The 24,135-nt window shown below is 55.9% G+C and overlaps 4 protein-coding genes across 9 annotated transcripts; 1 reads left to right on the forward strand and 3 right to left on the reverse strand.

The window, feature by feature from the left end:
* Nucleotides 1–4,929: 4,929 nt before the first annotated feature.
* Nucleotides 4,930–7,511, reverse strand: PV07_08628 (uncharacterized protein). Its single transcript, XM_016395816.1, has one exon. The coding sequence runs from the start codon at nucleotides 7,027–7,029 to the stop codon at nucleotides 5,779–5,781; it is 1,251 nt and encodes a 416-aa protein (XP_016245672.1). The 5' UTR covers nucleotides 7,030–7,511; the 3' UTR covers nucleotides 4,930–5,778.
* A 599-nt stretch (nucleotides 7,512–8,110) lies between these two features.
* On the reverse strand, nucleotides 8,111–12,186 carry PV07_08629. 2 transcript variants are annotated; one of them, XM_016395818.1, is made up of 2 exons: nucleotides 11,903–12,186; nucleotides 8,111–11,821 (listed from the first exon to the last, which is right to left on the reverse strand). In XM_016395818.1, exon 2 carries the CDS (start codon nucleotides 11,453–11,455, stop codon nucleotides 10,814–10,816), a length of 642 nt encoding a protein of 213 aa, XP_016245674.1. In that variant the 5' UTR covers nucleotides 11,456–11,821; nucleotides 11,903–12,186; the 3' UTR covers nucleotides 8,111–10,813. The 2 variants fall into 2 exon arrangements, with proteins under 2 accessions (XP_016245674.1, XP_016245673.1); XM_016395817.1 differs by having other exon boundaries at nucleotides 8,111–11,843.
* Nucleotides 12,187–18,738: 6,552 nt separating this feature from the next.
* On the reverse strand, nucleotides 18,739–19,870 carry PV07_08630. Of its 5 annotated transcripts, none has more exons than XM_016395823.1 (3): nucleotides 19,694–19,870; nucleotides 19,428–19,563; nucleotides 18,739–19,368 (listed from the first exon to the last, which is right to left on the reverse strand). In XM_016395823.1, the coding sequence occupies exon 3, from the start codon at nucleotides 19,163–19,165 to the stop codon at nucleotides 18,761–18,763; it is 405 nt and encodes a 134-aa protein (XP_016245679.1). In that variant the 5' UTR covers nucleotides 19,166–19,368; nucleotides 19,428–19,563; nucleotides 19,694–19,870; the 3' UTR covers nucleotides 18,739–18,760. The 5 variants fall into 5 exon arrangements, with proteins under 5 accessions (XP_016245679.1, XP_016245676.1, XP_016245677.1 ...); XM_016395820.1 differs by adding an exon at nucleotides 19,622–19,639 and having other exon boundaries at nucleotides 18,739–19,563; nucleotides 19,691–19,870; XM_016395821.1 differs by having other exon boundaries at nucleotides 19,428–19,639; nucleotides 19,691–19,870.
* Nucleotides 19,871–22,992: 3,122 nt separating this feature from the next.
* Nucleotides 22,993–24,127, forward strand: PV07_08631 (uncharacterized protein; the record flags this gene model as incomplete). Its single annotated transcript, XM_016395824.1, has 4 exons — nucleotides 22,993–23,334; nucleotides 23,391–23,515; nucleotides 23,578–23,842; nucleotides 23,948–24,127. The coding sequence occupies 4 exons, from the start codon at nucleotides 22,993–22,995 to the stop codon at nucleotides 24,125–24,127; spliced, it is 912 nt and encodes a 303-aa protein (XP_016245680.1).
* Nucleotides 24,128–24,135: the final 8 nt, after the last annotated feature.

Below are 24,135 nucleotides of genomic sequence, written 5' to 3' on the forward strand. Positions count from 1 at the left end.
TGTAGCTTCGCGCGCGATTTACGAGGGACCTATTTGTATGAAGTCATGTTCTCCGCGGGAAAAACGAGTGGTGAGCGGCACGGAGAGATCTATCCGTCACTTATACCTATCTGGGTTACTACCACCAACGCTAACTAAACGCCAACCCCAATGCAGGCTTTGTAAAAGAAAAGGACTCAGCCATGCATGGATACTAGCTCCGACCCGGCTGCCTCGCTTGGAACACGTCATCTTGCTTCCATTCTCCATGCGGCAAGAAGCAATACTCGATCCGGCATCAACGACACTCTAATCATTGCGCTATTGCCTTGATTGTTGTAAAAGGAAAGGTGTACATCTCGCTCGAGTGGCCGTGGTGGTGGCACTCGCACATCAACAAGCCTATGCATAATGATTCGTGATTCTGGCTGTTTAAGGACTTTTGTACCTGAGGAAGGCTACAGGTTGCATGCATGACTCTAGCAAATCAATCATAGAACTGGAGCTTCAAGCCCCGGTTCCCCTTTCCTTGGGCACTGACACACGCGACCGCCACGTCCTGTGCTGAGTAGAACATCCATGTCGACTCCCGCTGCTGGTTGTTCGGGCCTCTGGACTCGGAATTATCTCAAACATCAAAACGTCCCCTTCAAGTGGTGCGCTCTCCTCTCCCAATCCTCTCACGCGCTCCAATTCCGGTGTTGTCATGGACCCGGAGACGCAGAAGCTTCGGGGCGCCCACGGAGAATTGAGTAATGTCATTGACGTCGCAAACATCCTCCATGCGGTTTCCAATCATCCTCGCTCTCCGAGACAAAGACATCGATGAGTTCCACATCGAGCTGGCGCAAGATCCAAATTGATCGACGGGCACACACGGCCTGCACATCGCTAGCTCTCTTCCACAGAAAGAAGATGCGTCTTGGTTGCTTGGTGCTGGATGTTCGTTTGTTGGCAGTACTCTGTGGCGGAGGTCGAAGGGGAGTGGGTGAGCGATGGACACTTTTCCTTCTCCGCAACGGGTTGGTCAAGGCTTCAACGTTCGGTATAGAGCTCTAAATGAGGGCTCAATTCAGGGCTGATTGCAGGCTTCAGTCCTGGGTTAGAACTCCAACAGTCCCCGCCCTTTATACTAGAAGCAGCGAACTCGATGGGGGAATCCGATCACCTGCTACTGGCTCTTCGCGCAGCAGAGTCGCTGTGAAGCTCGCTTGACGTCCCGGTGTCGGGTCAGCGTCAACGCATAAGGCATCCACGCCGTTCGACACCGCTGTTGACCACATCCTCACTCATTTCGTTCCCGGTTCTGTAATGTGGCTCGCAATCTTCGTCCTTGTATCTCTCAAAGATGGAGCAAGTCCATGACGGACATGGACCTCTTTGGGCATCGGCTTTTTCCCTTTGATCGTTCACGGCCAAACGTACCAGCGGCCCGACTGTGAAGACTTGCGGACGTCGCCGGCAACCTGAGACGGAATTCCCATCTCTCTGCGAATATGTCGAATGATTTTGTGTGGTCCTTTTGGAGCGATGCCAACATCCTAGAGCACGCTGTCCTCGGTTGCCCTCGTAGACCCAATATGACATCGATTCCCACGCCAAGATCTCCCGAGCAAGGACGCCCAGAGGTATACCAAAGGGGCCTGGACAAGAGATGGCAGTGTGGTACACGTAGCAAGTAGTCCTCATGGTCACTCACCCACAGAGAAGGAGCGCAACGCCAGGGCTTGCATTGGCGACCAGCTCCACGCTATTATCTATGCTTCTTTCCAGAATCTCGTTGTCTTGACAGCCGCAGATCTCTTCTGGGAAACGCTTTCGTGGAGAGTTCGTAGGCCGATCGGAGACGTGGTAAGAAGGGGATGCATTCGGTAGGGAGTCGAGGCATTCCGTAGGGTAATTGGGAAGCAGAGTTCGTGGGTGCATAGAAGAAGCCATGACGCCGCCCGGGGATCAGCGCGTGGAGAATGTATAGGCCAAACTGGAAAGAGTCTCAGTATCGGCGAGGATGCTCGTGATATTAGAAACCCACCGTCGTCGTGTCACAGCAGCCTGCGAGAGAGGCTGCAAGAGAGACTGCAAGAGAGGCTGCGAAGCGTTCACTATCTATGAAGAGTCAGTATCGACGATGATGCTCGTGATGTTCGGGGCTCTACCGTCTCGTGTCACAGCAGACTGGAAGAGGCCGCTGCTCCTGCAAAGCGTTCACTATCCCGTCAATGTGCTGCCGAAGCCCGCGGTAGCCGGTAACTGTAGTCACAACAGCTCATTCTTGGGGAGTATCTTGCCATCTCTCCCAAAATGTCTCTCCACCCTGATCCGAGAACTCCAGCTTGTCAACCCGCCTGCTTCGCCTGCACCGCACCCAAGCGGTATGTATCTCGACCATGTCCACCACCCACGCAGGTTGGTGAACCGATCTGCCCTCTTGGATCTGCGACATTGCGGTGGCAAGCGGTGGTTCAACCGGTGTGGGATTCTTCGAGGCTGGAGAGGGGAGGAATCAGGGGTATGTAGTCGTGATGTCGGCCGCAGGAACGGGTCGGGCGCTGAGGGGGGAGGCAGTCGGCGTCGAGCACCGTGCTTGAGAAGCGTGTTAGGCTGAGAGTGGTGACCATTGAGGGGAGAACGGAGAGAACGTGCAGGGTGCCAATGGCCGATGTGCAGCGTCGTGTTCAGCCATACGATGCTGGCGTTGACGGCGGACGTGAGCTGCTCGGAGCGTGGAAAGTGAGGGAACGGAACTCTTTCCATCTTCGGACGCTTCGTCGCTCGACTTGCCCCAAATTGCGAGGAGGAATGTGCCTCGCGCTACTTGCCTAGAAGTAGCAATTCTCGCATTGAGTCTCCGAGTGATATCACCGCTTCGCTCAACTTGCCTTTTTACTCCTTCGTACTTTCTCCCGCACTTGGGTCACCACCCCGCTCAATGATTTACCTCTTCCCTCTTCCGGTAGTTTGCTTATACTACGTCACCGCGAGGCTGTATCATCCTCGTCCTACGTCGCCGCCGCGCTCAATCTCCCTCCTATAACATTCAGGACCGACTGCCTCTGTACAAAAACCTCTGAGGCCGTGTATCACCACAGTCCCTGGGAGATCGTGACAACGGTACCCCCGTGGCGGAGCATGTCGTGACACGTTGGACCTGGAGACGGACTCGGCGACTCATTGTGTTACTTGGCTCTGCAACGCAGGCCTTGCCTGCCTTGCCTTGCCTTGTCTTGCCTTGCCTTGCATTTCCTTACACAACCTCCATCTGTCGAATGTGTGGGTGTGACACGAACTCCGATCCTCTGCTCTGCCGTGGAACGTTACTCAGCCGTACCCCAGATCTGCTGCGGCGTCCTCAATTTCCCATTTCCGTTGTTTTCTATTACGCTTTTGCTGCGACAACGGCGTTGAGGCTTGGGTGTTCTAACTCTCTAGTAGTTGCCGAGCGGGACGCGAAACCTTGGAGCGTTCAACAACCGTGACCGATCCCGCCCACGGTCGACTCCGAGTTTCGATCCAGATGGGATAATGCTTTGGCTAGATTGGGTTTCACTGGCGGTCCGAGTCTCTTGAGGACTGGTTGGCATAGCATAGCGGAGATGCACGAGATACAGCGGGAATTTGTCATCGTCATACGCTCGGCCCTGCTAACTAGTTATTCTTCGCCGTTTCCCTGCTTGTCTACCAACACCGAATTTAACGATGTGTAGGGCGAACGATGAACAGAAGTGCAAACCGCTTCGGCGGATCGAGCTGCAGACCTCAACACGCATAGATCTACGGCCCATGCAAATGCAAGCAAAGGCCTTCAATGTCAGGGCCCGGTTCGCACCCATCTTTCACAAAGGGAAGGGAATTGATAAGCAAGGCATGTGCTTCCAGAGTCCCGACAACCCTCGCACTATCTGCGAGTTCTCGTTGAACAGTCAGTCTTCCTACGCCATTTGCGGCCGGGGGAATGATCGAATCTCCTGCCTCTCCAAAGCCTAACAGAGACCACAGACGCAAGAGACCCCTATTCTTTCCCTTGTAGAGCCGAACCATCAGAAAGGCATCTCTCCCCAGGTGGGAACTTTACACTGCCGCTTGATCTGCCCTGGCCAGCTGACGGTTGTTCAAAGCGAGTGTGTTTTCAGTGTGTTTTCACGGCTGCTTCTTCTAGCACACGAAAATACGTCTCCCTTGGGCTCTATCTCCAGAGACTAGGGGGTCATCTCCCACGAATTCACGGTGACTGCGTGGCAACTCGCAAGCCGGCAGGCAACTCGGAAGGCATCCAGGAAGACATGCAGATATGCAGCATCTCCGAACAACGAATATGTCAGTGTTGCCAGGATTGTAGTCACTAGTCAGACTGTGGTCATTCGTTATCCGCAAACGGAGAGCTCTGATTGGTGGAACTAGATTGATCCCATGACCTGATATAGACCCTTGACCAATCCAGGGTTTCAGGCGCTGCAATGCCTCTAAAGACTTCGCTAAAAGACGATTACGATCGGCTGTTATCGTCCTCTTTGACTGGCTAAAGATCCTCGCAAGTTCTGTGGATATTACAACCATTGATAGAGTGTCAAAGGCCTGCTACTGGCGAAGGGTAAGGAAGTCGCAAGTAGACCACTATTGGAACGGGCTTTGTGAGCAAAATTGTGGGCCCAGGCACGGGGTTGCAGAACGGCGGTATGCAAAGAGGGCTAGAAGGAGGTACCTGGGGAGGGAGGTCATTGAGGGATATCATCCAGCAAGGCGAGTAGGTGCGTGGGCGAGAAGTGGTCAGCCTTCGATTGGGGATTTATTGGCTCGTTCTACGCAGAGAGCAGTGCGGGGAAGAATTGCAGAGGAAGTGGCGGAGAGAGAGAGAGAGAGTGCACGGTGGGATATTCACCGGACCAGCCTCATGGCACTTCATGGGGCACTTCATGGATTGCCTGGGGTGAAAAAGATGACACAGCAAAAGAGCGGCGACGATGAGGGTCATAATATTCGTGAGCGACCGTTATATAAGCGAGTGGCAAAAGTACAAAAGTCCATCTCTTTCGATCTCAAGCAGTCTGTCAGTCAGTCATCCGTGGCAGCGAGGTTCATCACAATCATCATCCTGTGTTCCCTGATTTTCGTATCATACTATTGATCCCAGGCATTCCCAAACCATACACCCTGCTAGGCCCGTGCTAATCGTTTTCCATCGTTTTTCCATCGTAAATGCGCGTTGTTTTGTGATTCAAGAACAGAGAAGGTGTCCCAGATGCATCATGGTCGTCGACCTGTTGGCATCAGGCTGGACCGTCGGGTGGACCGTGGGCTGAAACGAAGGTTGAACCATCGGTTGAACCGTAGGCGGCTGGACAGTCTGACGTTGATGTATCGACGGCGGCAAAGGCAGAGGAGGCAAGGGGAGACACGGCAGAGGCGGAGGTGGACTCTTGGTGTCGGGGCGCGATTCTAAAGCGTTGCTTTTGGCGGCCCGTTTGAGCTTGGTTCGCTGGGCATACATCCAGGTCTTCCGGGCGGTGTACAGGCGCTGTTCGATACAGGCGCCCTTCAACTCCATGGGGGTCTTGGGGGGGAAGACATCGTTCTTGTCGCAGAGCTGCCACATGTGCTGGACGGCGGGAACCAGTTCCTTGAGGGGGATCCCGCCCCAGGTGACCTGGGGGTCGGCGTAGAGAGAATGGGGGTTGTTGGCGAGATAGCTGGATTGCACTTGTCGAGCGATGGTCTTGATCATGTGGAATTCGGTGTTGCCCAGGCCCGCCGTCTTCTGCACCTGGGCCGGCGTGTCCAACAGCTTGATCGGGGGGTCGTAAGTCATGCTTTCGGGAGGAGAGGCAGCTTGGTCTTGGAGCGGTTGTGGGACATGAAGGGGCGAAGGGAGGGGAGAGAGAGTTTCTGGTGCAGCGACGGGAGAGACAGCTTGTGATGTAGGAGGCCACGACGACCACTGCTCCCACTGCCGCTTCGGGCGGGCTTGACACTTTGTTTGTCACTCTGGTCCTGCAACTGGGGTGGGCCTCCGAGGTGAGACAATGTGGCGTCCCAATAGTGAGTCCATTGGCCCATGTCGCTCAGCTGGACCTCTGGCAAGTTGGCCATGGCCGGGGTCAGGCTCTGCGCAAAGTTTTGCAAGCCGTGCTGCAACTGCAAGGCGTTCAAGCCCAAGAAGAAATTGTCCCGCATCTCGGCCTCGAAGGGGAAGCCGGGATGTGGAATCTCGAGTTTGGTTTCGAAAGGCGGCGTGAGCAGCACGACGACGACCAGCGCCACGGCGAGGACGGGGGTGCGGACCGAGTGCAGTTGCTGCAGCGCGGCCATTTGCAGGTGGTCCAATTCGCCCGTGACGGCGAGGGTCTTGACGGTCTCGGGCCAGGCGTAGTCCTGGCTCAGGGCGAGGACGACGGTGAATCGCGAGTCGAGGGGCGGCTGGCCGATCTGCTGCTCCAGGGTGGTCATCCGACGATGGAGGCCCGAGACGCCCAAGATGCTGCGGGGGAGCGGATCTCGGCACCGGGGCAGCTTCTTATAGTCTAGGGCATTTCGGAGGCAGTGTTGGAGGGCCAGGACCTTCTCCCTGGGGGTGGGCAGGCCGATGAGGGTCATGGTCTCGGCTATCTTCCAGGAGCTGCCGAAGGTGCTGGTGGTTGCGGTGACTCGCGCGGTGGGGAGGAGGGTGAAGATCAGCCGGTCCAAGTTCTTGGGGACCCTGGGCAGCGGCGTGGTGCTCTGGTAGGAGGCTCGGTTGATCCAGGTCAGCCAGGGGACGATGTCGTTGTCGGAGCAGAGGATGGAGCGGATGTTGTCGGCGGTCCACCGGATGTAGAAGGCATCGAAGGGGTCAACCAGGCTGAGGATCAGGATGGCCAGCTTGCGGATGAAGGTCTCGTTGATGTCGACGGGGGGGATGGTCCATGACTCTGGCCGCGGGCCTGTGCGTCGGGCAGCAGAGGCTGGGGACAGCAGAGGTACGGGGATGGTGATTGCGGGCATCGGGGGCAGCGAAACAGCAATGGCAGGAGAAGCAGCAGCAGAGATGGTGAGACAAAGGGTTGAGAAACATTCCATCCCAGGAGGGGTCTAGCGAGAATTCATATAGAGACTGCATGGCCATGGAAAATGGGCGAGGCGAGCAGGACGGAGCAGGGAATCAAGCAAGTTGCGGTCAAACACCCACCACGACCTGTCAATAGGAGGAGACGGAGCTTCCAGGAACGCAGTTCAGACGGCGACAGTCAAATCAGACACGGCGGGCGAGCAGTTCGGAGGACAGCTGTGGCAGAGAAGGGCATCTGGCAGCTGGGAGGCAGCTGTCAACCCAGCTTGGGGAGGATGGAAGAGTGGGCGAAGGAAGATGTTGAGCAGCAAGGGATGGAGCGATAGTTTGAGCCACCGTCGAGCAGGCCAATGTGAGGATGAGAGAGCGTGGCAGAGGAGCTGTCAGTTGAGATAGAGAAGCATCGGGTGCCGCGATCCGAAGTGTTGCAGGCTGGACCTTGCGTAGCCAAGCTGCGAGGTGATTGCACCAGCCTCTGCTGACTGGGTTTACCGGCATGAATGGCTGCGAAGGGGTGGAACAAATGCCCACATATACCCACAGATGCCCACAGATGCGCAAACACACTCACCAGTCCCCCCTGTGCCCAACAGCGCCCAGCTGAGTATCTCCCAGTACTCCGTACATAGCAAACACTCTCCAACCACTGTACTGCATAGTAAACACTCCCCCAGCTGCAAACAATCACCCACTACTCCACTCCGTCGATCTGCACCAGATTGGGCTCCGGTCCGGATTACCCAGGGATCGGGACTAATTCTTGACCACCGACATGTATGTACCTACATATCTACCCGGACTCCGGATGCCATTCAGGGCAGCAGTGATTGTCCATCGCCACGCTGCAGTCCAGGTCTCACCTGGCAACTGGCCCCCTGGTGACATACAATATATCAAGTGGTATATATATGTACTCGTGGCATGCCATGGCACAGAGACAAACACACACCCACACACCTTCTCCTGCCGATAAATACCTGGGAGGAGGTTCCTGCACTCCTACACACCGCGGGGTAGAAGGCAACGGCCCTTCGCTAGCAAGAATGCAACTAACTACCCCGCCTCCCCTTCGCGCCCCTTCAAGCCCCTTACGTGCTTGTCCCCCTTGCACGTCCAGTCTAGCCTCACCCAGGAATGCCAAGCCCACGCTGGTCCTGAACCGGCCAGATAGGCTGACCGTCGCTGACCGTCTAGGCCAACCACGGCTCATACTCTCCACGCCTTATCCTCTATCATCTGGTCCAGCTCCACCATGCGAAAGTGGCGCGCCCGTCTGGAATGTTGGCTCGCTCGCTTGTTGGTCTCCTCGCCTGTTCACCTGTTCGCCTGTTCGACTGTTGGCCCGATAGCCTGATGCTCTCGACATGTCGCTGCCTCTCCTCTGCACGAGAGAGACTGGCTCTGGCTCTGGCTACGCCTGGTGCTCCTATCACGTCCCACCCACGACACGCCCGTTGCATTCGTCCTTAGTCCCAGTAGTCACTCGTGAGACCAGACCACCTCTCACAGTCCCAATGCACCTTGGCCCAACGGGAACGAGCCTGAGCTTGTACCTGCACATGCGGTCGTGCTCTTTGCTGCCTCCCTCCCCCCTCCCCACATTGTTTTCTCCCTCTCGCCTTAAACATGGCCTTTCGCGCCTTCGTAGGTCGCAGTCTACAACACTCTCGATATCTGCTCCCTCTAACAACCCAGAATCTATATGGACCCGAGTAGCTACTCACCCCTCTCCTTTGGCTTTCCCACGGCAGCAGACGATTTCTTTGCTCCCTTCGACTGCTTTGCTGCTCAAGATCAACTCCCCAACCAGGCCTTCTACGAAAGCCCCCTGTCCATTCGCGATGCCCCCAGCTCCTCGCCTCCCCCGAACGAACCCATCATCGACAAAGTGGTCATGAGAATTGTCCCCAATCCCCAGAATGGCTTCAGCCTCTATACCGGAGACACGTACCGCCCCATGATCTTCACCTCGCCCCCGATGATTGACCAGGTGGTCATGAATCTTCGCCGCCCCAGCCCGCCACCCAAGCAACTCGACCAATCACCCGGGCTTAGGTTCAGCAACTGCTTCGCTCCTGATCCAGAATGGCAGAGCCGCATCAATCCCACTCATCCCGTCGGCGATCATACCACCACCAAACCAGCTTCTCACGCTGCTGGTGACAAGAGAAGGTCGACCTGCCCTACATGTGGAATGTCGTACGGGAGACGCGAGGATATGCTGCGTCATCTCCGAGCCCGTCGGTGCCTCTCTCCTTGTGGCGGCCCTCCGAACCCACTGACAAGCTGCCAGATTCGAAAAACACAAAGTTCGCCTGTGGCTTTTGTCCCAAAACGTTCAGGCGCAGGTGGGAGACACCCAGCATTGGCCCTTTCAAAAGAACACATGTCGCTAATTGGGTCGCAGGGAAGTGTGGCGCGAGCATCAAGACTGGTGTCGAAACCGCTCACGGGCGTCCATGCCCAAGCGTGGCAAAATGGCGAGATGCATTGCTTGTGCGGAGCGGGATGTCGACTGTTCCCTGGGTACACCGTGTTTCAACTGTGCCACCCTTGGCGAAGAATGTAGTAGACGTGAGTTCGCCGTCGTCGTCTTCGTCCCCGAAATATCAAACACGTGCAGGTAGCAGGGTCTTGGCTAACACTCGGCTGGCTAGGGTTCGGCAATCGTGCGAGCGGAAATGCTTCTGGTCCTGGTCCTGCTCCGTCTTGGTCCACATCCCCGGACGAAATGTTTCTTGGCCACGAACAAGCCAGCTTTCCCACTAGCATCCTCTGGTCACCGCCGCCCGCTGATCCTTCCCGCGGACAACCCCAATCTCGAATTCACAGTGCCCTCTTCCAGAACTATTCGCGCCGTTTTGAGGGCCCCATGCGATGGTGGATCGCTAGGCTGAGTTCGCTTCCTTACCCCGACCCTGCCAGCACCGTGTCGGGCGATGGACAGGCCCCGTCGCCCCCAGAAGTCAAGCCGCCTTCGTTGATGGAGATGGCGCAACGGCTCGACGCCGATTTGATATCTTGGCACCAGGAGAGCGCCTGGACCGTGTTGAAGACGGCGATCGCCGCGTTCGGGAGTCAGGGCATCGACCCAAGGTCCGGCAGGTGGGAGCCGAAGTACGGACACGACAACGGCTGCCGCCCGGAGTTCTGGGTCAAAGCCAAAGCATCCATCGACAACAGCCCCGATATCCTGTCCTTCCAGGTCATCCTGGCCAACTTGATCCTGGGGATGATCCATTCCCCCGCGCCCGAGTACGACGAGAGTTTTGCCGCCGAGGCGCCATCGGGAATCTCCTTTCCGCGCCAGGACAGCCGCAAAGTAGGCAACCGATTCATCAGGCGTGGGATTTCCGATCTCTTCCAGTTGATGCGGCAGGTCAAAGACACCCCAGCCACGGGCTTTGTTGCGACTGCCGCGGGGCAGCAATACCTGAGATCCTTCTTCAGCCTGGGCCTCCTCCTCGACACCATCTCATCCGCGGTCGACGGCCGGCCGGTGCTGATACACGATGAAGACTGTGCCATCATCCTCGGCGAGCAGACACCAGGAACGCCTGCCGAGCAGCCGTCTGGGCTGTGGGAACTTTCCCGCCTGCAGGTGAAACAAGTCAAGGTGATCAAAACCGATGATGGGAGACAGCTCATAGATTGCCAGTCTCGCCTGGGGGAAGAAGGCGCTCCTATCACAATGTTGCTCTTTCGCAAGGTCACGCAGCTTCAAGCCCTCCTCTTCCGCCGGCGGCCGCAGTCTGAGCTGGAGGCATGCATCCTCGAGGCCATCGACGTGTACCATCACGGCAACAAGCGGTACGGCGGCCTGTCGTCCGATCCGCTGAGTATCTGCGATTCCTCGTGCACGATCAACCTCGGGATTCGATGGAATCTGGCCTGTCTCCTGCTGGCAGTGGTTATCGAGCGGATCGAGCTTGTGACGAAACCGTCGACCCTCTCGGAAATGCTCCGCAGTACTCTCTGGAGCATGAGGATGAAGGCCGTCTTCATCCTCTCGGGCCTTGCAGCTCTCTCGACGCCGGGAACGGAGGCAGAGCAATCCACAATGCTAGTCGCCGAGAAGGTCGCCGAGGCATTCCTGGACGACCCCTGGACACAAGTCCTCGTCAGCGCCATGCTGCATGCCTTGAAGGTTTCCGAAACTTGGAGGAAAGACGGGTGCACCGTCAGGAACCCGCACACGACCGATGCTCTCTCGCCAAGCGAAATCAAATGTGCAGATTGCATCAAGCGTCTCGGGTCGCAAAGGCCCTGTGAATGATAGTCTGGCCTGCACGAATCCCAGTGCTCGCCAGATATGCATGGGTCCGTCCACCGCGGAGGATCTGTGCGGTTGTTTGACACCCCATGTGCTCCCGGGAACCTCTGGCCGGAGGTCTTTCCCGCAACAAGAAGAGACGCACCACTGCCTGTCGAAGTCATCCTGCATCTGGACACAAAAGAACACTCTTTCCCGGCAGTGGTCACTGTATTTGTAGTATTGGAAGCTGCGCCGCTGGATTGATTTTGCCCACAGTTATACCATGTATTATACAGACGGAGATGACAGTACCACCGGAGTCAATGGAGGACTTGACCAGTAGCCGGGTGTTCGCGTTTTCCAACTCCAGTATGAGCTGGCCCGGTCGCAGGTATGGGACGGAAGGAAACGTTTGTGGGATTCGCTGGCTTCGTCGCCTCGCGTCGCCTCGTTTGTCTTTCGAAGCTGCATGTACCACTACAATGCGAGTGATCCTGCTGTCAAGCAATATGTCTGAGCGTGTGCCATCGATCTTGTGTGACCTGTCCCTGCCGCGCCCAGTCAGCGGTTCTTGGCCGTCAGTGTGACCTTCGTGCCATGGATAGGGCTAGATTTACACGTGGCCGTACCGTAAGTATTAGAGGCTGGCAGCAAGCCACTCTGTCTTGCTGCTGCTCCGGATACTCCTGGCGCACAAGTGCTGGAGCGGGCATGTAAGTGCCTTGAAGCCATGACGAGTGCTCTGCGCTGCTTCTGGCATTGGCCCCCTGTGGACGTTGCAACAGATCGAGTCGACAACAGGCGTCTGCAATAGATGCCATGGTGATCACATGCGGGCAGAAACCGAGCGACGGGTTGCCCTTGAAAGCTGGGATGCTGAATATTGTAGTACCCAGCTGCGGCGGCCACGGCCGACTGGGAAGTGTTAGACCGAACAACAGGAGGAGCTTGTGTGCTTGTGACGCAAAGGCCTTAGCAACCGCGGCCTTTCGGCACACTTGACTTCTGGGGAATTTGGCATAAATAGCTCCGACCAGCATCGCCTTCCAGAAGGAGTAAGCAGCAGATGTCGGTGGTGTCGAGTCAGACATTTGGAGTCAGTGCCCTTCAGGCTATTGGAGCAAGGGCGAGGCTGGGCAGGTGCTTGGGTCTAACGCTTTTCGGTGACTCGACGCCTATTCTGTCCCCTCTTCTTTCACGTGACCAGCTGGAAACCCTCTAGCCATTTGAGGAAGGTGATTTGTTCTTTCACGTGATAGCCGAGGTCGCCCGGTCAGCGAGCGCCGAGTCATCAGTGAGAGCAGGTCGGCCGAGTGTTTACAAAGTCTGAAGAGCAATGGACTGTTCATACGCCCTCAGTGATACTACGTGACTGCTACGTACAGGCGTGTTCGATCCGCCCTCCCCAGTGCGCCTGGATAGCTCATGGAACAACAATCTGCAATGTGAAAGCGCCTGCATGAGGTCAGGATGCACAGAAGCCGGGCTGTCCCCACGTCATGTTCATGCGCGCTCGCCGTTTCCAGCCTGCCCCTACTCGTCTTGAATCTGGTGCCTGCTGGCCGGGGATCTGACTGATGTTATTGTCCAGGAGCGGCTCGTTGACACATTTCTTAGAGATGCCCATCAAGGCCGGACCTCCCGCCCGCGAAGCCGCGCTCGGCTGCGAATCCCCACGAACGAACCCTCGAACCCTCCAAACGCGGGCGTGATCATATATATACAAGCTTGCTAGTGCAGAGAGCGAATCACAAGCATGGCCACGATCAGGAGCTCACATGGGTCAATCTTTCTGTACTTCTCCACAGACTGAATACCCGGACGTGGGCGCCCCATGAACGAACTGTTGTGGCCGGGCGAATGGACGCACTGATTCCCGCTGCACCTGTGCCATGGTTCTGGCCAATGATGAGATTATACCGTGATTAGTGATAATCTATCCATTGGGCTCGGTTTGGACAACAAAGACTGCGTCCAGTCAAGCGCTGATGCGTCGGTCGATTGCAGGAGCAAGAGTGGCGAAGCCTGCTGAGAGCGCCGGCGACCCAATGGTCCTGCTTTGTCAAACCCCCCATAAACACGATGCCATAGTGCCCCAATAAAAAGAGCTTTGGAACACCAACTGCCAAAAGCCAGGAGCGGAAGCAAAGAAGCAGACAAAAACCAACCAACAGTCATGATTCCCAAGCGGTCACCCACGAAGAGCCCTCGCTCGCTGGGTCAGGGACGCGCAAGGAACAATACAGGGGTCGCTCTAAGCTCCGAGCTTTCCTCCGCCCATTGAGATGCGCAGAATCCAAGTGATGATGCCTTTGGACGAGCTGGTTGCATGGAAAAGAGGCCAAATCAAAAGGAAGACAGCGAGCCCAAAAGCCCAGACGCCAGCTGCAGAGAAGAGCCACCCCAACACTGCCCTTGGAGATTTGGGGTTTTAGTGGGAGCCCGTTTTGTGCTCCGGTTTTCTGCCCTCTAAGCTTCCGCGGGAAAACGAGCGAAGGTGTCTTGCGAACCGACCTTCCTGAATACCTGCCAGACTCTTGACACGCTTGCCCTTGGATATCCAGCTTCGTGCGATCTTGCTGAGCCTGGCCTCCTTCTGCCCGCTCTTCTCTAATGCGAGATACGCTGCCGCTGCTGTCGGGGTAGTGCGACCACTCGACGATGCCCTCGCTCCGCCCCCCTTAATCTCAGAATTGCCAACGTCGATACATTCGGAGAGCCAAAATCCTCCACAATCCGCTAGCTGGGCGATCGACCGTCTTCAGGATCCCACGAAGACGGGCCGATGGTTGCGGAAAGAATCCAGCATGCGAAAAACCCGCATCATTCCATTGTCCGCGACTGTTGGTCAACGCAATTTAACCAAGCTGCCGACGAGAGAAGCAAAGACACATATCCTACCTCACGATCGGTTGCGAAGCTGGAATCTCCTCGCCGTTCGTCAGTACGCTGAAAGAGATGAGCAAAATGGAGGCTGTTCGTCCGTTGTACCACTCCCATCGCTCCCCTAGCAACGGATTGAACAGTGCTGGGCATCACTCGCAGGTCAAGGGCATTCGAAACAAGGTAGCTGCCATGCGAGGTACTCCTTTTCATGCATCAAAAAACAGCGAATGCTCCATACGGCAGGTGCCCCTCGGGACGACAAAGGAACCACGATCCGTACTCAAACAAGCAGAAAGCTCACCAAAAGAGGGTCAGGATGGCTGGGCCGTCCGTTACAGAGACCCAGACGTTGATTGCGATACGTTTTGCTTTGTTTTTGCAGATGGCCAATTTGCCGGTCGGCGGGGTCAACTGGCCGAAATGAACGCCGAGGCTTTCGAACCAACAGCATTTCTGCAACCACTCCCCCAAACGTGGCTCTGAGCCTGCGAAACACTTGGAAATGTCGATTGTGACACGCCAGGCAGGGTTAATCGTCGAGTCCGATCTTCTCCGATGAGTTTGTTGTCATCTGGGCTCCCCCCCCCCCCCCCCGCCGGGGGGGGGAGGAGGGTTTCGACGAATGCAGCACGATTTGGGCCACGATTCCTGTTTGCCATGCGGACACAACTATTGGAATAGCTGGCGTTGGACACAGAGGCACTGGACAACTGACTGAATGGCAGGAGAAAAGCCATCGGGACCTTTGTGTGCTGGCCACTGGTGCCACCGGGACAGGCACGCCGGCATCATTATTCCGCCGTTGCATTTCCCAATTGTGACAACAGCTTCTCGCAGATGACGAGAACCCAAGCAGGAGAGTGGATATCTTGTTGGGGATTCTACGCCAGACCAAGCGTGTAGTTGATTTCGGTGGAAACTGAGTCAGTTTGGGTTGAGGTATATCAGAAGCAGCATACTACGACTCTACAATCGAGAAGTTAGGAACCGCCACTGATGCAGGTTGCCCAGGGAGAGTTTGGCTACCTATCCGAGTTTCCCATGTGATTGCAGCATCAAAAAACCCCAAATGCAAGCAAGGAGACGGCTGTCTGTGCGCTGACGTCCCAGAACTTCTTATCAGCGTGTCGGACCTGTCGCTCTGACTTTCCCACCTCACCTCTTGGAGTCTTCGAGAAACGGCCAGCAAGCCAGCTGGCAGGGATCAGCTCAGTTCCGCCATCTAGAGGCCCAACGCTATGGGCGTGTTCCGGGCAAGGTGACGGAGCAAGCAGTCTCCCGGTGGCGGAAGCATCATCAGTGCCCTTTGATTGAGAGGCCTCTCGGCGAGCAATTGGCGCTGCTGGACGGTGGGTTGTTGCTGGGAGGAATATTCGAGAATCTGTCCGGGTCGAGTCATGTGCGGTGAGATTCGAGCTCAGTCAGGCATGGGATCCAGGACAATGAAAGAGCGCCCTGGAAGCACATGCCTGACTGAGCTCTGGGTGAGGAAGATGACTCGATCGGCATCGAACACGAATTTCTGAAAGTACTAACATTGTCGGCACAGGCACAACGAGTCAGATGGCCGGATCTTGCAAGCATGCAATCCAAACCCCGGTGTCGACGTCCATTTGCTGTTCCGCGGCAGTTGAGGGAACCACGAGTTGGCAGGAGACCGGGCGGAGTTCCTTCTCCACTCTGCTATAGTTCTGAACACCTTGCAGGGGGCTGGGTATATTTCTGGTTCTCCTAAACGAAGTGAAAAGAACATCTGCTCGCTCTGCAGCGGTCACTTCTTGCATGAAAGGCACTAGCTGGATCGATCTTTGCCTGTGGGTCGGCGGAACAGGACGATCTAGAGCGAATAGATGACTGTTCACAATGTCCCAGTCAACCCCTTTGTCTCGCTGGCAAGGACCATGGCATTCTCTGGGATCCCCATTCTCTTGTCGCCAGCATGCTGCTGGGTGCTCCAAATCAGCATGCTTGGTGCTCCAAATCTCGACCCATCTTGAGGCGAGGTGTGAGAGCAACCCTTTTTAGCATCCAAGCAACGGCCAGCATGCCAGATCTGCCACATTGCCCACTCCTTTCCTGGTAGTCCTTGAAGTCGGGTGGGCAACACTGGAAGCGCGATTCAGCCAATCGATTGTCTGCAATCAGTTCACAGGCCGAACTTCTCCGCAAAGGGAGTGATATGATTGGTGGAATTTGACATGCCAACTCGCTGCGAAAGCAACCTCTTTGTTCCGGCTATTCCACCGCCGCTCCATATGTACAGTACCTTCAATTGTCTCTGCAATCGACCACAGGATCTGGAAAGCATGGCTTCCCATTCGCTCAGCCGTCCTTAAGCCATATGCCGGTCAGTTATGACCAAGATGTTGCGGATGGTTTGGTACGGGCGGTGATGTGCATGATCGCAGAAGGCTTGTTCGTGGAGGCTTGCTCGTGGAGGCTTGTTCGTGGAGGGCTTGTTTGCAGACGCGCTTGTTCGCCAACCATCAATCCCCCTTCAGCGCCGAAGATCTCGTCGAGTCCTTCAGAAAGCTGGACTCTGCGGTTGGGTTCTGTTCGAGCTTGGTGTATATATGGGATTCATATTGCATAAGTCGCGTGTGCTTTCGATCTTAGGCCGGTATTCGATGTTAACCCTCGATGCCACCCCAGAGGAACCTGAATTCCTGCAGCCCGCATCGAGAACTATATTCCGGCGCCTGCAGCGGATCTCGTCGTTGAGGACGACAGACCATTGCGTCGTACCAAACAAGACACGTCCGACCACGGTAGAGGCATGCTCGGCAAGAAAGAGAGCGAAATTCAATGTCCTCGGATGGACTCGATTGTATCATATGTGTCGATTGAGAAGGAAGAATGGTGCGAGGCGAGGCGAAAAGGGGGGGGGGGAAAGCAGGTTTGATGTAGAACCGGCCAGGATTCAAGATCCCAGGTTTTTGGTCGAGTAGGGCGGGAGAAGGCCTCCTGGGGACCTCGGTACCAAACTGCATGCCGGCTAATCACTCACCATTAACACCGCTTAGATCTCAGCGTGGGGGGTCATCTCCATTGAGAACGAGGCGAGAAGCTTAACCGATGAGGGTTCTTAGCTGTCCAGGGTCAAACCATGCAAGGCCTCATGACTTCAAACCACCCTCCGCTTGTCGTCTGCTTCAAGCAGGTCGCCCTCCAGGTAAGTCAGTACGAGGGACGGATACCTTGTCAATGCAGGCTGCCGACCAATCCTTGCGTGCTGAACTGGCCTGGCCCGGGTCGCCTCACCTCTCCTGACTTTCTCCCGGGCTGCGTCAGAGCGGGCACCTGTGAGTACCCAGGCCAGACAGGGCTGAGGGTTCGTTAGTGGCGCTGGGGGACCTTGCTGATGATTGGACTCGGTGCCTTTGCCGAGGGCACTCAATCCGTTCGTCCTTGCTATCATGTGCTGGCCTCCAGAGTTTCGAGACGAATGGGCGGCGAAAGACTGGAAGACACTATCTCCCATATTTGTGCAAGAAGCTGCGGATCGTCTGCGTGTCGTGGTGTCGCGGTGTCATGGTGTCGTGGTGTCGTGGTGCCGGGCAGTGTTGCCAGGACTGCAGTCCTGGCTGCAGTCCATTAGTCATCCGCCAACGGAGCGATATGATTGGTGGAACTAGGCTGAATCTCCGACCTGGTATAGACCTTGGTCAATCCAGTGTTTCAGGCACTGCGAGGCCTCAAAAGATCTCGCTGAAAGGCGATTACGTTCCACAGCGCCAATTAGGCGGATGAGGCGTAAAAGATCATGTCTTTATACCAATCTACCTATTGTCTACACACCACGATAGTGTGGAACTACTCGATAAGCAAACACCGTTCAATATCGATGGCGAGGGCGATTCGATACTAGGTTGTATAAAATCTAACATTTCCACACACAACTTCCTAATAAAACTGTCGACCTAGGTGCTAAACGATATTTTGTGGGCTGTGCTAAGGTGCCAAGCCTGACTGCAGTCCTGGCAACACTGGTGCCGGGTGTGCTTGGACCGCTGCTCTCGCCCCTGACCGAGCGCAAGTCATTTGGGTCGCCTCTGAACCGAAGGAGGGGCTTCTGGATTACACCGAGCTTGCCGCATAGGTGAGTCCATCATGCGGATGATGGGAGCAGAGCGAGACGGCGACTGCCGGCCAGGTTGCGACCAAGTGCGTCGGGATAGCACATTTGGCGTGGATTGGTGATGCTCATGGCAGTGGGAGAGATGGTGCGTGGACACAAGGCAGAACCCCTCACGTCGAGGGCGACTTGGAGCGCTTCCAGATGCCGGGGAGCTGCAGAAATAGGCGCCACCTCAGCCTGGTGAGTTTCCACTGGCCATCCGCAGCAAGGTGTTGTGTGTGACCAAATCCGTGGTCAGTTGTATGCAGTGTTTGCCAGGACCATTGTCTGACTATCCCAAGGGCCTGGTACCCTTAGCAGGGCCATAAAGGTGGCGATTCGTGCCTGAGCCCACTATTTTACTCACAAATTGTGTGTCAAAATGTCGGATTTGGTACGGCGCGAGTATCGACTCGCCCTCACCCTTCCAGTGGGCTTTTGACACTCTGTCAATACCTATATCCACAGAACTTGAGAGTGACCTTTAGCCAGTTAATAGGACGATAATAGCAGATTCGCCTTTCAGCGAGGTCTTTTGAGGTATCGCAGCGCCTAAACCACTGGATTGATCCAGGTCTATATCAGGTCGGAGGTTCGGCCTAGTTCCACCAATCAGAGCTCTCGATTTGCGGATGATTATAGTCCTGACAACAACTGCCCACCTGGGCCTCGTCTTTCTTCTCGCCGCTACTGCCTCGGTTGGTGACGCTGCCACCAGCATTTGGGAGGCGTACGTCTCTGGGCTGAATGACAATATCACGGTCTCCTGCTGGTCTGAAAGGAGTGCCGCCAGCTGGTATTCTTTCATAGTTCGTTCACAACACCACAGTCCCTCCCATCTCAGTGATGTCGGCAGACAGACGGGCACCTGCCCCATTCGAGGATTCATTCAGCCCAAGCGGCCTTGTACGCCTCTTCCTCCAACTCGGCGAATTCAATGAGATCGTGGAGATCGTCAGTAGACAGAGTCATGGTGGCTGACTTGAGAGGTGCAACATCAATGACTCCTCCAACAGGGCAAAAGTCTTCGAGCGACAACACGAGGCCGGCTTTGCCGTCTGGATTCTTCAAGCCGTCTTTGCTGCGGATCTCCTAGTGGACAGAAAGTGATAGCCCATACAACATATGATAGAAAGGAACCTTCGTCTTACCACAGCATCATTCCCCCAGAGCCGAGTGAAGTATCGTCATATAGTGGAAGTCAAGGTGGAGGTGGAGGTGGAGATGAAGGTGGTGACGGCGACAGTGACGGTCGCCCAGTGGGTTACTTGTGCGTGTAGATGATGTCTGTTTGGAAATGACATGGTGTCAGAGGTAGGAGATGAGGCGGAGGTGGTGAGCCCACTCAAGCTCCCGTATAGTTCTGCGGTAATGAGTTGTCTATGCAGATAAAGCAAGGAGTCCTTCTACCTACTACCCAGATCGTAGGAAGGGTGTTCAGATTGGAGAACCAGAGGCCATTGTTGCGGTGGTTTTGGAGGACACAGATGTGATGAAAGAGGTCAAGGAGGTCAGTGTTGCTGATAGAAGATGGCGTGGAGACAACAAGAGGTCAAAAGGAAAGCACCTAGGCAATGAGTTGGATCAATAGTGGTGGAGGTGTTGGAGAAGGCGGCACTACCGCTCAAACGGAGGCAAAGGAGAATGCAATTGTTTATCGCGTGATGGCCATACCTACCAAGGTAGCGTTCTGAACATTATCCTTTCCGATAAAGACAGGTGGATATCTGAAGCTCTTGGGCTCTGTGCAATAAGATTTCAGGCGCTCAATACCCAAAGATCGATGGCGTGCAGCCGGATGGGCTTTGCGGGATAAGGAGTCGCCGCCGCGTACTGCAACTCTACTGGTGGTTTGGGCACCGAGCGGCCCCGGTAAGCATGCCTAACAGACGGCTGGGCACCGTTAGAGACGGCCCCTGAGGGCCCCAGAGAGCCCCCAAATCCCTATGTTTTCCCGTCCAACCTCCACCCGTCCGTCGCCTTCCGCCCAGTGGCCTTCCTTTGCCGATGCGCACCCTAAGTCGATATCGCCCTCCAGGGCAATCAGCGACGCCATTGAGGACTGTGCATGATCTGACTAGCTCTCCATTTAACATTGTACCAAGATAAGCGACCTGGATGAGTAAACACGAGGGCGGGTCTCAGAAACCGCCAGCGCCTGAGGCAATTTTGACAACATCATACCAACCCACTATCGCCAACCACACTGCCAAAAACCGACGCCCCAATCCTTCCCAGCACGTCCATTACATCTTACTCTGGTCTTGCATGCACTGTCAAGCCAATTATCATCTCACATTTCCTCGAGTCAAAGACATATTTTAATACAAGACCCCCCTCGCTTCCCCTACACTCCCCACCGTGTCTCCGTTCCAAATCCTAGGAGCGAGGCAACGTCAATGAGCTCGCATGCAGCCATCGACGGGTCGGGTCAGGTCTAGGCGCTGGTGACACCGAATCTCAGAAAGATGTGGAGCCCGCCGCTCATGCATGCGACTATGAGTGACCATGGGTATAGGTGCGTCGACGACCCGATGGCTGCTGATCTAAGAGTTAGCCTCGTCTAGGAATCTACTCTACTGGTCAAGAAGAGGAGCCGAGAGATATACCAGCATCTTCCATAACTCCCACGGTGGCCTTCATGGAACCAAGGGTCTTCGCGTCAGGCTTGATGGCATCCAGGTTATCGTGCAATTGCCGAGTCTTGCGGCGGAAGAGCGCGATCACCTCTTCAACTGCATCATTCAGCTGTGTCGGCTCGACGTCCTGGCTAGTGGCAGCCTCGATCCACGATGAAAGGACGAGACCCGACATGAGGAACGTCTTCCACCAGTCTTCCAGCGTGATGCGATTGGCTCCGTGACGTGCAGCAAGGTCGCGCAAGGCTTGTTTGTGCAGCAGAGGACAGACATTGGGAAAGCGGAGGTTGTGGGGTGCGCCGAAGCGCAGCTGGTGGCTTGTAAACCATCGCAACGCGGTTTTGATCTCGTCGTCGTCGGGAAAGTAGCTCATGGCGCCGATCTGGAAAGGGCGGAGCTTTGCGGCCTCGTCCACCCCGTCCTTCCCTTCGGTGATGATACGGTCCAACCAAGTCATGTCGAAATGGAGGTCGAGAGGCCCTTCAAGGCCGTGGTCCTGTCCCAGACATTTGAACAGGAGACGGGGCATGTTCCCGTCCACCAGGCTTGTCGCGGCCAGCTGCTCCGAAATGCTAGCTTGTGGGCTGGGCCCCTGGCATTCCTCGCAACGCCAGGTGGAATCGTCACACGGACGGTTGAATACAATGCACGGCAGACATTTCTGGTGGACAGGGACGAGGTCTTCGCCGACGATGGGAGGATGATCCATCCTGACAAGCCACAGGTTGATGTAAAAAGACCGGGCGACGGTGCAAAGATGTGATGTAAGTTTGAGGCTGAAACCGTCGTGCTAATTTAGGCTTCACGCAATCGACTGGAGCAAAGATACAACGGATAGTTCGATCAATATGCTTTTAAGCATTCCCGAGATTGAGAAAGAAGAAGACAAAAGAGAGAGAGATAGAGTTGGCAGCACGACGGAGGGAGCTGGTTCAGGTGCCCTCTGCCCTATGCCCTCTGCCCTCTGCCCTCTGCCCTCTGCCTACGCCGCGACAATCACCACCCACCCCTCCCAGCTGTCAAACTGATGCAGACGGCTCAAATCGACCTAGTTTAGTCTGGGCATCTTGATTTCTACAAGGCTCTGAGGGAGCTGGGATGGCCTCTATCGAATAAGAGATTGACCTGGACGAAGTCGTGATCTCATGAGGCATTTAGCGTTCCATTGGGCGCATGGCCCGCGTGGGAGCCATTGGTCTACCTACAGGTGTTGAGGGATGGCATCCCCTGCGTGCGCTCACTGTGCCAATCAATCCAGGCGGTGTCAAAGTGAGGAGGCTTCCTTCGGCCCTGGCCGCCCTCGAGCCCCAACTCTGAACCATGCTGGCTGCTCGATCCGACGTCCGATGTTTGAGGGGTGTCATACAGAGCCAGATTAGTGCACAAGGCGAGTCCGGCCACAAGCAACTCGACCATTCAGCACTCCGGCAAGGCCAGCACCCAACAAGCAAGCAAGCAAACAAACAGACCAGAGCAAACATGCGATCTCGACCTCCTCTAGGAATGGCTGGGAGGCGTCGACGTCGTTTCTTTTTCTTGTGACGAGCGAAGTGGCAGAAATCCCTTGCGTTGCTCGGCACTGCCACGGGCCAGTCAACGTAGGGGGTCTCCGCTGCCGGCAGACTCTTTCCGGCTTCCCCAGCCCTGCAGTCGTCCCTGCCCGCCAATAGAATCCCGCCGAAAACGCGAGTCCGAGGGGCCCTTTCGCTTCGTCGCCCATCTGAACATGGCAATGATCCCCAGTGGCCTCCAACCACATTCAGCATCACCTTCCATCACATATTGGAGGGACAGGAGTGGCCCAAATACTGGGAAATCTTCCCTGCAAACAGGGAGTACGGATGTCACTGGGGGCGGGCTGGCGTGCTAACCGGAATGCATTGACTTGCTCTGTTCCTCTGGGGACAAAGGGCTGCCACTGACACCAGGCGAGGCAGTGGGCAACTCCTGATTGAATCAATGGGAAAACGGGTCACTGGCCACATGCATGCTCTTGCATCCAAGCTCAGCCAAGCGGTCAGGGACATGCTGAGAGCCAAGCCCCGTCTCTGCCTGTGTGGGAGCCAGAAACACATAAATGGCAGAGCTGGCCGCCAGCCTTGCTCCGGAAGTCTTCACCGACTTCTTTACCCGTTCACGCTTTGCTCGTCGATTCACGCAAGTCACCATGTTCAACTCTTTCTTGTTCTGCAGCGCCCTCAATGCCGTCTTCGCCCTGCCCTATTTCCTGGGATGCATTGGCTCCTGTCGAGCTGGCCGCGGAGCCAAGAACCGCATCTACTTGCTCAGCAGCCTTGCCAATTCCACCACGCAGGTGCTCTTTGCCGTCCTTCTGATCGTCGCCGCCGCGCGGCATTGGCGTTCCAAGGACGCCGTGGCCATTGCTCGGAGTGCGGTGTTCTGCGAGTCGATGTTTGAGGTATCGTTTGCGGCACCCACCCTCGATGCGCCGTCAAACCCTAATGCACGAGATAGGTCATCGAGATCCTCCGACTCATTGAATACTTCTATCTCCGAGCCTGGGGTGTCTGCAGCAAGCTGTCGCTGATGGCCGCCTGGCTTGTCATCACCGTTGGGCTGATGGCGTTGACGTTCGTCTTGTCAGTATTGATCCAATCCGAGAAAAGAAGGAAGTTTCGGTAGTTGATGATTGCAAACGCAGTGACGACAACGTCACCAGCGGGACGCTGTTCCTATTCGCCGTTGTCGCCAACTACGAGATCAAAATCCAGTGGGCCGGTTTCTCCATCCCCTGGATGAAAGAAGCCGAACGAAAGCACCAACGGCGGGATCCCCCCCAAGAACCGACGCCGGCCTCGGTTGGCGTTCTCTTGGAATCCCTGCGCGCGTTCTTCTATACCGTCGTCGCGCTGGTCGCGCTCATGGGCCTGCTCGTGTGGGAAGACAAGTGGCCCTTTCTCTATAGTGTAAGCTCCTTCTTCTTCTTTCCTCTCCTCTCCTCCCTTCCAGATATCTCGCCCAGAGTTTCTGCCACCGGTTGTCTGCTGTCCACTGACCAAAAGGGCCAACAGCTGCAACTGCTGCTCGTCAACTTGATACTGGGCTTCGCTGGTTTCGACAGGGTGGTTTTGTACATATACCCTAAAGTGCGCCAGCCGGTGACCCCGCACAACAGCCCCGCCTTATCCCCAAGCCTCGCACCTGACAGCCCACCGGAGGACGTGCCAACGTGCAGCGGCGGACTGTGCTGATTCAGAGC

This window comes from Cladophialophora immunda, assembly GCF_000835495.1.
Source record: "Cladophialophora immunda strain CBS 83496 unplaced genomic scaffold supercont1.5, whole genome shotgun sequence".
Lineage (NCBI taxonomy): Eukaryota > Fungi > Ascomycota > Eurotiomycetes > Chaetothyriales > Herpotrichiellaceae > Cladophialophora > Cladophialophora immunda.